Below are 13,703 nucleotides of genomic sequence, written 5' to 3'. Positions count from 1 at the left end.
GTTCCCAGATTTGGTCATGCTCAGCCTTTTGGCCTTCTTCTTCCCAGCCAGAGTTCTGTCTCCTTGGTCTGCTGAAGGTGTCCCTTGCTGCCGGTACCGTATCTAGGCCTTCTATTTTCAACCTTTAGACTGTTTTTTCTCTGATTTTCAGCAGGTCGATGGTGAGCCACTCGTCCTCGTGCCCCAACCTTCAGCACCTGGTGTCCCCCGACACTCTGAGGATGGCTCAATGCTCTGTTTACAGCAGCATTCCAGCCCCCTTTGCTGTGTTTTCCGGCATGGACAGCACCTTCCCCTTTGCCTCGTCAGGTTCCCTTCAGTTACCCTTCTTGATTCACATGTCTTTATCCCCTACCTGCACCGGTGTGGCGCGTACACGGCATGTTTTCAGATTGCATTTCAGCTTTGCCTCTTCTTCTCGGACATTGAGACGTGCACTCAGATATAAGTTCTGGAAAAACGGACGGATCTCCCTCGACATTGCAGATCTTCCCTCCTCGAGGTTCTCTTGCCCTCGGGGACATGTAGGGGATTGGATTGGTACAGGTACTTATGTGGATGTGGCTTGTGATTTCCATCGCTACTTCTTCCTCAGTAACCCTCCCTCCCTCTCCCTTGACTGTTGTCTTCTATTTGGGATTGCCCTATCCACCTCCTTCATTGGTTCTTTGTATGATAGACCCGTGCCTCTTGGCACGTCAGACACTTCTTTTGGACATGTACTCCTAGATATGAGTATCCTTTGGCATTTGGATGCCTGCAAGGTCTCTTCCGGCACACCGCTCCATGGTGGCTCTTTTGCCTTGCCTCTCCTTGGTAGAGCTTCTTCCTTGCTTCTGCTTGGTCCTGTGGCTCCTCCACTTGTAGTTTGGATGTACCTATGCACTACTTACACGGTGAAGACCTCCTGGATGATACTTGCTTTGCTGGTCTACTCCGAGGCTATGACTTCTACATCACCGGTCATTCTTTTCCTTGCGTCCTCTCAGTTGTCCTCTACCTCATTGCATTTCATTACCTCTCAAGGGGGGAGTTCTTCCTTGATGCGTGTCTTCATGACTTTCACTTGCAGACTCTCTTGGATATTTTGTCCAGACCCCGGTGGTGGATGCGCTCCCACAAGTTGACTTTCCCCAAGATCTCCTCCGACTCTTTTGTCTGATATTGTGTGTGTACCATGGAACGACAGATCATATTGCAACTTATATACCCTCGGACGACTCTTCTATCGGAAGATTGCAGATATTGCGGCCTCTACTCAAGGACAGCCTCTCCCTTGGATTGCTTCTCCCATCATCTTGTCTACTATGGTGGACGATGCCTTCCCTATTGAGCCTCTTCTTCCTGCTCTTCCTCCCTCTTCTGCTTGAGCATTCTTTGACTTGGACTTGCTACCGGTTTCCCACCTCGACAGCTTCTTCTCCTTGTGGTCAGAGTGTTCCTCTTCAGTGCAGTTTCCCACATTTTCCATGTCTTGTTTCATGCTGCTACACTGGGTTTTCTCCATCTCAGTGGTGATCGTCTCCGATGGGCTATTGAACGCTCATCGTAGGTTACTTCCTCATATAAATCCTCTTCAACCACTTCTTCCGTAGCTTGCCACTTCATCAGCTTCCTTGTGTGACTTGATCAGATTTGCCTTACCTTTGGTCATCATCACATTGGTGCTGTATGGATTGTCGTGTTGTTTGGCTGGCGTCATCATCCTCTTCTGCGGGATTCACATCTTCTCGAGATTTACTAGGCGTGTTGCATTTCTTCCTCGACAGCTTCTCCGCATCTGTTGTTAAGGGGGGTGTTAGATTTTTGTCATCACCAGATGCTTCGCACCATGTCTAGAGGCTCCTCACTTTCACGTGCACTGGCCCTTGCTTGTGGGTTGGCCACCCGTACACATGTTGCACAGGGATCTCAGGCACATTTAGGGTTGTTTGTCACCAGCGTGTGACTACTATCTATCCTTTTTGTTGATTTCTTTCTTATTATTTATTTATTTTCACTTTTTGGAAACACCTAACTGCCCTGCATTGCATAGCTAGTGTGGAACTGTTCAGAGGGAGTCCAGGCCTGAGGGCAAGAGAGCACTAAGGTTGGACAAGGACTATGGTTAGCCAAAGTGGGGTCATTGACTGGCCAAAGTTGAATCCTTTGCTACAAAGGCTACATTTCAGTTCTGGGTGTGGCTGCAGTGTACAAAGAGGGTCAGATGACCTAGAAAGATACAATGGTAGCATCTCCTAAAATTTAGGGAACTGCTATTTGGGACCTGAAAATGTGTTCGCGTCATTACCTCCAAAATGACAAGGGGAACATTTTATGACTTTGCCGTGAAGTCAACTGGGCAACCGGTCGGGAGATTTTTAGGCGGCAACCGCGAAACGGGAAATGGCCTGTATATGTGCCAAGTGGCACATTTCTGTGCACTTTCTTCATGCATGAAGAAGTGGCGCTGATTTTAGAGAAGGGCGGCTCATTTTGCAGTTTCTGTCACAGGTTGAGAGCTATGGAGTGCTTCCTTTCCCTCTTATGTACAGTGCGGTGCCAGGAGTGATGCCCTGCACGCTACGACTGCTCTCTCTCTCCCCTATGGCAGTATGTTATGCCCCTCTAGTGGGCTTTTCAATTGACCAATGTACAGTTGTGTGGGTTCATGCGCGATTGCCGAGGCAAGAGCCTCTTGCACAGGTACTGGATTAGCTAGCGGCTAATCCCCCGCAGGTACAGGTGATTCGGAGAGGTTTCACGTGCGAAATCTCGTCCAATTCAAAGGGCAAGTAGCCCTACAGGTGCGGGAGCTCGAGGACTTGCTACGGATGCGACCGGCACGCAAAATGGAGCCCGAAACAGTGAATTACAGCCTGCTGTGTATTTTTGCAGGTTTAGGGTTTTGGCCCTAAACGGATTCTAATACCCCCAGGAGGTTCGGGGATACGAGGGGACCGCTGTATAGGTGATCTGGCGCATTTTCGGGACAGAAAACAGAGAATTCAGCGTGCTGCAGATTCTCGCCAGGTTTTGCAAAGTGTCCGTATGCGTTGGGAAAGTCATCCAATGCGTGGGAATACTGACTGTGAAGGGTCCTAGTACAGTTATGCTACCGAAATCGGGCCAGAACAGTTGAAATTCAGCCAAGGTTGTGCGGGGCAGCTTGTAGGGAATCATAGCATTTATTCCCTCTTTAAAGAATGAAATACCGAAAGGGGCGCCTATTTAGGGGCCAATCTGGTGTCGGTCTACTCATACAGGTGCAGCCTAGCAACCTGTATCCCTTTCCCCTTTGTTGTGTCTTGAAAGTACAGGTAAAGTGGGCGACAAATTAAGTCTAAGGTCTACCGTCCTTTTTGGATTAAACATGCCGGTTTCATGGTTGCACCGCCGGGATTAAATCACTTTTTCCCATAGAAGTGAGCCTTGGTCAGTTTGGGATTGAAGACACAGGGGATCATAGACCTGACACAGGGAATTGCAATTATGGCTGATAGACCAGATGATGTGACTGAAGAGGTTTCCTCCTCACAGGGTCAACAGACACATGAAGTGGGTGAGTCTTCAAGACCACCACAGACGGATGATGATATATTCAAGACCCAGTTGGCTAATGCTCTGGCTATGTTCACACAAGTAATGCAGAACCCTAGGTTTTTAGTCTTTCTGCAACCTCCTCTTCTGTCTCAGCAAGTTGGGTCACTGAATCATATTCAAAAGCCTGTTAAGGCTCAAGCACAGGTGATTCATACTGCAGAGTCAATGGAAACACCTGTACACTTGACGGAGAACATGCAGTCTCCACAACCTGTGCCTAAGGTGCAAGAACAGGTGGCTGAAATGCAAGTCTTTCAAGCTGTACCAGTTCAGTCAGCCACCTTTCAGTAGCCTATAGCTGGTTCTATGGGCAGGGAAGCAACCTACAGGCTATGCAACAAGTCTTCCCACCACCTTCAGTACACCCTGGCTATTTTGGAGGTGGATCGGTATTCCAGAGCATGGTTGGTCATGCACCTGGAAATCAGTTTTACACGCCAGGAACAGTGTTCCGGGGTGCTCAAACAATGATGCCTAACCCCATGTATGGTGTCACGGGCATACTACCAGGGTTTCAAAGCGCTCAGGGCCAATTTGGGATGCCACAGACAAATTTTGGTATGGCTGGAATTACAAATCAATAGCCAAATATGGCATTTCCAGGTCAACTTAATAGCGGTCAAGGAACACAGATAAACCCTATCAGTGTTCCCATGTTTCAGTCACTTCCATATGACAACTTAACGCCGCTAGAGAAGCCAACTCCATACAAAGAAGCTGGCAAAGGTGTGGCATTCACGACCTTTACAGGGTTTGATGATAGGAAGAAGGCTCTCTCATTCCTCTAGCAGTTTGACAAGGCCTATGCAGGGGGAAACTTTACAGAGGCTTCAAAGGTCTGCAAGGTAGCCACTTTCTTGACAGGGAATGCGGGATAATGGTGGACAACTTTATTGCTTCAAGGGCAAGCTCCGTCCACATGGATTTACTTCAAGCAGATTTTTGCAGCAGCATGGTTATTTGATGACTTTGAAGCAGATGTCATGACAGAATGGCACCAGCTTAATGCTGCCACTTGCAAGAATCTGGATGACTACAATCGGAAGTTTTGGAAAGCTCTACTGCCAGTAACTTCCTATAGGTTTGTGCCATTGACAGAACAGACTGAAAAATACTGTTGTGGCCTACCCAAAGGATTGAGAAAGTACTGCACGAAGACCAAAGTCACTACTTTGACGCAGCTCATTGAGGTAGCAAACATTGGCAATGGTTTTCTCAAGGGAGAAGATTGTGAATTTAATATTGGCGTCAAGGAAGGATCAGCCAAGAAAAATTCAGCGAAGAAGTACGTTCCTAATGAGGTTCCTAAAGGGACTCAGGAGCCCGCCAACGCAGGGAAAGGCAAAGCTACGACTGAATCAGAAAAGGGACCAACAAAGAAATGGAAAAGACGTTTTCCTCGCAAGTCGGAAGAGCAAAAGAAGGTCTTGAGGTCAGAGAACAAATGCTTTTTCTGTGAGCAGCCTGGCCACATTGCTTACAATTGTCCTCAAAAGAAAAGGCCAGCTGATTCTGAAGACAACGAGGACAGGAAAGGAAAGAGGCCCATGGCTGGTCTAGTGCCAAATATGGTGGGCGACAAGCCATATTCAGATGCAAGTGAGCTTTGCAGAGCATGGGGAAAGGTCAGGGATCAAGGAGTGCTTATCTTCTTTGATCCAGGTGCCAAAGCCAACTTCATTTCCCCAGAATTGGCTTCAAAGTTGGGAATCAGACCTGAAGAGATGGGGTATATAGCAGAGGCAGGTTTGGCATGTCCTGGCCATATAGAGGTTGTGACACCCATCATCGGATTGCGCCTACATATCCAATCCTATGTAGATGCAGAAGAATTTTACATCATGCCACTGGACGGATGTGATGTGTTGTTAGGTATTCCTTGGTTATTTCGTGTACAGGGAATCATGGATGCTTACAACAAAAAGATCACTGTACAGAGCAGGGGAAAGACTCACATTCTGGATGTAAAGCTTAAAGGGGAGTCTATTCCCACTGTATCAGCTTCTGCTATTACTTCTGTAATGAAAAAGCATCTTTCTGCGTACTTGGTTTTTGCACGTGAAGTGTCAGATTGTGATGAATCAAATTTATCTGTGTTAGATAAAGAAAGGTCAATGTTTTTACAACAGTATAGTAACTGTTTTTCCGATTCATTACTGTCTCAATTACCACCAGAGAGACCTGAGGACCATGCGATAGATTTGGTGCCAGGTAGTAGCCCACCAAATAAGCCTCCGTACAGGGTTAGTGCGGCTCAACAGAAAGAGATAATGAGCCAAGTATAGGAGCTGTTAGAAAAGGGGCTGATTTAGCCCAGTTCATCTCCATTCTATTCTCCAGTGTTGTTGGTGCAGAAAAAGTATGGCTCATGGCGTATGTGCATCGACTGCCGTGCACTGAACAAGAATACCATCAAGAATAGGTTCCCTATATCTAGAATTGATGATATTCTGGATAAATTAGAAGGAGCAGCTATGTTTAGCAGGATAGATCTAAAGAGTAGGTACCATCAGATCCTCATTAGATCAGAGGATGTGCACAAGACTGCTTTTAGAACAACGTTTGGCCTTTACGAATTTCTAGTGATTTGGTCTCACAAATGCTCCTGCTACATTCAATAGGATGATGGACATAATTTTCCGTCCACATCAGCAGTTTGTTGGTACATTCTTTGATGACATGATAGTCTACTCAAAGAATGAAGAGGAGCATAGACATCACTTGGCCATTGTGTTCAAAGAGCTACGTAGCCATAGGTTGCTCATCAATGCAAAGAAAAGTGAATTTTTTCTGGAAGAGATTCACTTTCTGGGAGACATTGTCTCAAAGGATGGTGTCAGAATGGATCCTGCAAAAGTTGAAGCGATCAAGTCATGGCCAGATTTGAAGACGGTGCACGATGTCCGAAGCTTCTTGGGACTATGCTCCTATTACAGAAGGTTTATCCGAAATTTCGCTGAGATTGCTTCACCTTTACATGCTCTTCAAAAGAAGGCAGTCACCTTCAGATGGACACAGAAAGAGATTTCAGCTTTTAATCTTTTAAAGGAAAAGATGACTTCAGATCAAGTCATTGTGTTGCCAGATCTTAGGAAGTCATTTGTGGTCCAGTGTGACGCCTGTGGTAGTAGCATTGGTGCAGTGCTAATGCAAGATGGCAGGGTAGTAGCCTATGAGAGTAGAATATTGCAAGGGCCAGAAAAGACTATGCAAGTCTATGAAAAAGAAGTGCAGGCCGTGATTCATGCGCTCTTAAGTTGGAAACACTACTTGCTAGGCGCAGATTTCGTTGTCCAAACGGATCATCAGACCTTGCGATACTTCTTGACACATTATCTGAGAAGCATATGCGATGGGCAAATATCTTGTCCATGTTCCATTTTCAGATTGTGCATGTGGAAGGCAAGAAGAACATTGTGGCTGATGCCTTGTCAAGGAAGCCACAAATTTCAGCTGTGTCAATTCCTTATCATCATGAACTTCATGATATGAGGGAACAGTATGCAAATGATGAAGATTTTGCAAGGGTCTTGGAGCAGCTAATGGATGGACAACGTCATGAACACTATCTTCTCAAAGATGGGTTCATGATGATGCATGGCAGATTGTGTGTCACAAAGCCATTGCGACGCAAAGTTATGGAAGAGAGTCATGTCCCACCGTATGCAGGGCATCGTGGTATCGATGCTACAATTAAAGCGGCTGTGACATTCTTCTACTGGCCTACATTGAGAAGAGATGTGGATGCCTTTGTGCGAGAATGCCTAATATGCCAGAAGGTCAAGTTTGACAGGCAAAAGCCACTAGGGTTATTGTAACCACTACCTATTCCAGATAAACCATGGGAAAGTATTGCTATGGATTTTATCTTTGATCTTCCGAGAACGCAAACAAGAAACAATGGTATTTGGACCATCATTTGCAGATTCAGCAAGCAGACTCATTTTATTCCTGTCATGAAGAAGATAAAGCCAGATTAGATGGCACGCTTGTTTATGAGCAATATTTTCAAGTATCATGGCATGCCATAGTCGATTGTTAGCGACCGTGATCCACGCATGACAAGTTTGTTCTGGAGAGGCTTGAGAATATGGGCACAACGCTCAAATTCTCTTCGTCATTTCATCCTCAAACAGATGGGCAGTCAGAAGTGGCAAATTCTACTGTCCTAGATCTGCTGAAGTGCTATGTGTCAGAGCATAAAGGAAAGTGGGAGCAGTATTTGCCATTGGTGGAGTATGCATACAATAACACAGTGCATTCATCAATTGGCAAGGCACCTTTTGAGATAGTTGAAGGTGGCAAGAAAGTTCCTCCCATACTGCATACAAAGGACAAGATATTTGAAGCAGATAAGTATGTTCAGGACATGGATGAAATGTACCAGAAGGTCAAAGTGGCCTTAGAAAAGACTCAAGCAAAGCAAAAGAAAGCAGCTGATCGTCACCGTCGTGAAGTGGTATTTTCACTTGGTGATTAGGTGCTTCTACGCTTTGAAAAGGGAAGGTTAAAGAAGATGAAGGGCAAGGAAAGACTGTTTCCAAAGCTCAACATGCGTTACTATGGGCCTTTTCAAGTATGCGACATAATTAGTGATGTTGCATATAGGCTGAAATTGCCTGAGAGTTGGAAGATTCACAATGCGTTTCATGTGAGTCTTCTCAGACCCTATGTGGGTGATGTGCCAGAGGATATGCCAGCTGAAGATCGGCCGGAAGTCGAGGAACTTGACGAGATCTTGGTCCCGGAACAGATTTTGGCACATAAAGAAAGAAAAGTGAAAGGCAAGGTTGCTAGGTGTTACTTAGTGAAGTTCAGAAACTATCCACCAATGGATGCTAAGTGGATGAAAGAAGGTGAACTTGTAGAGTCACCAATTGTGTTATCACTTTACCTTGAAGCCTTCGATTTGCAACCTACCTTGATCCCTTGAGTTTCAAAGCTACATGGATTGTCAGTGTGACAATAGCTTCTGAAACAAATGATGTACATGTATTTAAAGTGAGCTCAAATCAAGTACATGTTACATGAATATTAGAGCTGTACAGATTGTCAGTTTGGCAATTGCTCTTACGGAATGTCCAAAAGTGTGGTTAGTGCTATAGAAGTGAGTATTTTTTGTCAGTTTGTCAAGGATACAGTAATTGCTTCTATTAAAGGGTACATGTGTAACTGCATTCTTAAACTGTCGGTTTGGGTATGCTCGAAAGTGTTACTGGATCCAACGTGTACTAAAAGACATTGGCAAAATGCGTAGCTACCATTTTGTCATTGGCAAGTTAATGACTCAAAGCAATGGCACAATGCGAAGCTACCACTATGTCATTGGGACAGGGTTCACACGCAGGCAATACATGTGTCGACAAGGTGTTGAATACACCAGGGTTGACAATGAGCATGTATGTGTCGTACATGTGTCAACAGGTGTTGAATACATTAGTGTTAACTGTGAGCATGTACGACATAGATGCAAACGAGGACGTTTGAGATTTCAAGAGGGGGGTATGTCACCAGCGTGTGACTACTATCTATCCTTTTTGTTGATTTCTTTCTTATTATTTATTTATTTTCACTTTTTGGAAACACCCCTCGGGAAATCTAACTGCCCTGCATTGCATAGCTAGTGTGGAAATGTCCAAAAGTGTGGTTAGTGCTATAGAAGTGAGTATTTTTTGTCAGTTTGTCAAGGATACAGTAATTGCTTCTATTAAAGGGTACATGTGTAACTGCATTCTTAAACTGTCGGTTTGGGTATGCTCGAAAGTGTTACTGGATCCAACGTGTACTAAAAGACAGTGGCAAAATGCGTAGCTACCATTTTGTCATTGGCAAGTTAATGACTCAAAGCAATGGCACAGTGCGAAGCTACCACTATGTCATTGGGACAGGGTTCACACGCAGGCAATACATGTGTCGACAAGGTGTTGAATACACAAGGGTTGACAATGAGCATGTATGTGTCGTACATGTGTCGACAGGTGTTGAATACATTAGTGTTAACTGTGAGCATGTACGACATAGATGCAAACGAGGACGTTTGAGATTTCAAGAGGGGGGTATGTCACCAGCGTGTGACTACTATCTATCCTTTTTGTTGATTTCTTTCTTATTATTTATTTATTTTCACTTTTTGGAAACACCCCTCGGGAAATCTAACTGCCCTGCATTGCATAGCTAGTGTGGAACTGTTCAAAGGGAGTCCTGGCCTGAGGGCAAGAGAGCACTAAGGTTGGACAAGGACTATGGTTAGCCAGAGTGGGGTCATTGACTAGCCAAAGTGGAATCCTTTGCTACAGAGGCTACATTTCAGTTCTGGGTGTGGCTGCAGTGTACAAAGAGGGTCAGATGACCTAGAAAGATACAATGGCAGCATCTCCTAAAATTTAGGGAACTGCTATTTTGGGACCTGAAAATGTGTTCGCGTCATTACCTCCAAAATGACAAGGGGAACATTTTATGACTTTGCCGTGAAGTCAACTGGGCAACCGGTCGGGAGATTTTTAGGCGGCAACCGCGAAACGGGAAATGGCCTGTATATGTGCCAAGTGGCACATTTCTGTGCACTTTCCTCATGCATGAAGAAGTGGCGCTGATTTTAGAGAAGGGCGGCTCATTTTGCAGTTTCTGTCACAGGTTGAGAGCTATGGAGTGCTTCCTTTCCCTCTTATGTACAGTGCGGTGCCAGGAGTGATGCCCTGCACGCTACGATTGCTCTCTCTCTCCCCTATGGCAGTATGTTATGCCCCTCTAGTGGGCTTTTCAATTGACCAATGTACAGTTGTGTGGGTTCATGTGCGATTGCCGAGGCAAGAGCCTCTTGCACAGGTACTGGATCAGCTAGCGGCTAATCCCCCGCAGGTACAGGTGATTCGGAGAGGTTTCACGTGCAAAATCTCGTCCGATTCAAAGGGCAAGTAGCCCTACAGGTGCGGGAGCTCGAGGACTTGCTACGGATGTGACCGGCACGCAAAACGGGGCCCGAAACAGTGAATTACAGCCTACTGTGTATTTTTGCAGGTTTAGGGTTTTGGCCCTAAACGGACCCTAATACCCCCAGGACGTTCAGGGACGCGAGGGGAGATCTGACGCATTTTCGGGACAGAAAACAGAGAATTCAGCGTGCTGCAGATTCTCGCCATGTTTTGCAAAGTGTCCGTATGCGTCGGGAAAGTCATCCAATGCGTGGGAATATTGATTGTGAAGGGTCCTAGTATAGTTGCTGCCGAAATCGGGCTAGAACAATTGAAATTCAGCCAAGGTTGTGTGGGGCAGCTTGTAGGGAATCATAATGTTTATTCGCTCTTTTAAAGAATAAATAAATACCGAAAGGGGCGCCTATTTAGGGGCCAATCTGGTGTCGGTCTACTCATACAGGTGCAGTCTAGCAACCTGTATCCCTTTCCCCTTTGTTGTGTCTTGAAAGTACAGGTAAAGTGGGCGACAAATTAAATGGGTGAAAGCAAATAAGGTTTAAGTCTAAGGTCTACCGCCCTTTTTGGATTAAACAGGCTAGTTTCATTGTTTCAGCACATTGCCCACTTAGACCTGTTTTGGTCACTTCACATTCCGCCATTTATATTGGAGGGTCATGTATTAGGTAGGGTGATTTATTAGGCATTTGCCCTACCTGCCCCTATTCCCCTATATATAGGAGCAAGGGTGCCCTCTTTTCCATAGTCTCATCATTGTACATGATTCGCCATCTGGAGTATGTTGGCTTGCCAGCCTTTCGCCATCTCTCTCTCTCTCTCTCTCTCTCTCTCTCTCTCTCTCTCTCTCTCTCTCTGTGTCTCATGGTGTTCCATTGTCTCCATCCTCTCCCTTCCGCTGCACACTCTGACAAAAACAACCATAACTTAGAGCGAGGCTCCTGAAATTGCAGCTGTGAGAACATCCTCTCTAGACCCCCTACCCTGAGAACTTGCAGCTGATGCCTCCTTCTCAACCAGATGTTATTTGTACTGTGTATCTTTGATTTTCTAACTATATTCAGAAATTTCCGATTTTGATACTGCACAGTGGTTTTGACCTCTTTTGAGTTTTCCTGCTCAGTAATATCGAGTGTAACTTGAAAAATTAGTTAATCGAATTAAATAAAATCAAATACGACGTATTACTTAAACAAAAGTGGCTTGTGTGAGGGAGCATATATCGACTCTTAGTTCTACACCCATTTATTGGGCATTTATGATAATAATGGAAGTGCCATAGTATTTTGCCAGTACTTTGCATGATGGGCTGATGGTCATAATGTCTTGTGGATGAATATAGAAAGATTTATGACTTGCACATTTGTTTGAAGGTAAATCCGGGGGTCTCTTAAGGTTTGTCTAGCTATTATATAAAGATTTTTCCATTGACATAGTGAATGAAGCAGCTCCCTACATACACTCTCTTACAAGGTTCATTGTGTTGCACATTTGCTTGTTCAGTTCTTGCAAATCTGCTTTGGGTTGGAGCATGGCATTCGTCATCAACATTCAGCACCTACCTGCATCGACTTATCACACCCATGTGTTTCGAAGCTTCTTTCCAACATTTTATAAAGTTCACAGATCCATCCTTGATGGAAGTAGATATGGAGTCGTTTGTAACTTAACTGCGACAATACATAGCCAAGGTGACGAGTGTCAATTTTCTCGCTCTTAGCTAGTTTTCTCTTCACTCAGTAGGCCAATGGATGAAAATCATCATTCTCACAAAGCAACAGTTACGCAATGAAATCGATGGATATGGGTCTGCTTGCAAATATATAGAACAAATGTCCTAGGCACCTTCTATACGGCCTATCTGAGGTAATCGAGATTAAATTAACATTAAGTGTGACATTTTAAAGCATCAAGAGCCTCATCTTTGTTTGTATGGGCGTTTTCCATCTAACCCATGCTCATATAGAAGGCAGAGATTGAAGACTCAATGTATGTAAGAAACAAGATTTCTTGCAGAGTGCAGAACCGAGAAAATGCATATACTTATTTCTGCGGAGATTGCATCCTCTCAACCTCTTGCACATCATTTTCAGCCTTTTGGGCAGCCCCTCCATGCCTCGCTAGCTTTGCACAATCTGCTGCCTAACCAGCTGGCGGCAACTATTATCATTGTCTGCTCCCTTGCTTTCCCGCTGTTCTGGTCCCCCACCACCAGGGCCCTTGTGCTGCCCACTGTAGTGACAAGATGCCCCGAGTGGAATGTAACCATCAGATGTACTTGATTTTTGTCCTAGAGGTTCGAGTTCGGCCTCAAAAGGAAGTTGACATAGTCTTTCTTTGTCTCTTTCTTTCTGTGCCTTCCTTTGTCCTCCTGTCTCTGCACCGGATCTGCCAGCTATTTCTGCTCAGTGCCCTCTTCGACCAACTTCTAAGCTTGCCTTCTGCACTTTGCAACCCAGCACTGCTGAGCTTGGCCCTATCTGACTGGTGCCATACCATCTTCTCCTGCCACCAAGATTACTCTTGGAGGGGCTTTGTGCTGAGACTGGTGCAATCGTGGCATTTTGGCCCACATGGCATGTATGCTAGCGTCATTCACCACCGACCTCTTGCACAGAGATTAGCCTTGCGTGGCCGCTTCTTCTGGGAGGATTGTGGAGGATCTTGTGGGCACAGCTAGTATATGCTGAAGCTATCTTCAAAGGAAGGTGCTCAGTGCCTGATGATGCAAAGTCTCCCTTTGTAGGACGGATTTCTCATAAAGGTGCCATGGTATCCTTATTTTGCAATTACATATTTGACTCAAAAGACACCATCTTCTGGCATGGTAGGACTTTTGGTTCCAACTATATAGCATTGAGTCCTACAGGTGACCACATGTAATGATGCCCAGGCAGGGTAGTCTGAGGCACAACCTAATCCATCGACGAGGACAAAGTAAGAGAATCGGAAGTCAATGCCTTTATGAAATACTTTCTTACTTACCTCGAGATCCACTTTCTGCAATCAAATGAACGTTTACCTGATGAACATACTCATCCAATAGTGGAAGTGGGTGGTCAACCCTCAGCTAAAAGAGAAAGAGAAGGTATAAGCAACCAAAGCCTCAAGTTGTCAGAGAGAGGGGGGTTCGGTTCCCATGGCGTAGGTGCTTTTGAACTACAAAGAGGGATTCCGGAATGTAAAGTTCGA

At 45.2% G+C, this 13,703-nt stretch overlaps 1 protein-coding gene across 2 annotated transcripts in view; it reads left to right on the top strand.

Moving 5' to 3' along the window:
- LOC147444094 (Lipase/lipooxygenase, PLAT/LH2 family protein) overlaps positions 1–13,703 on the top strand; it is a 123,643-nt gene that overhangs the window by 20,388 nt on the left and 89,552 nt on the right. For both annotated transcript variants that reach the window (XM_086526827.1, XM_086526826.1), the window contains exon 2: positions 12,015–12,202. In XM_086526827.1, the coding sequence (XP_086382953.1) occupies positions 12,043–12,202 (160 nt within the window). In that variant the 5' untranslated portion in view covers positions 12,015–12,042. The remainder of the gene's footprint in view (positions 1–12,014; positions 12,203–13,703) is intronic.

This window comes from Adiantum capillus-veneris, chromosome 13 (genome assembly GCF_014529385.1).
Source record: "Adiantum capillus-veneris isolate H3 chromosome 13, ASM1452938v2, whole genome shotgun sequence".
NCBI lineage: Eukaryota > Viridiplantae > Streptophyta > Polypodiopsida > Polypodiales > Pteridaceae > Adiantum > Adiantum capillus-veneris.
This window is presented reverse-complemented; position numbering and strand designations above follow the sequence as displayed.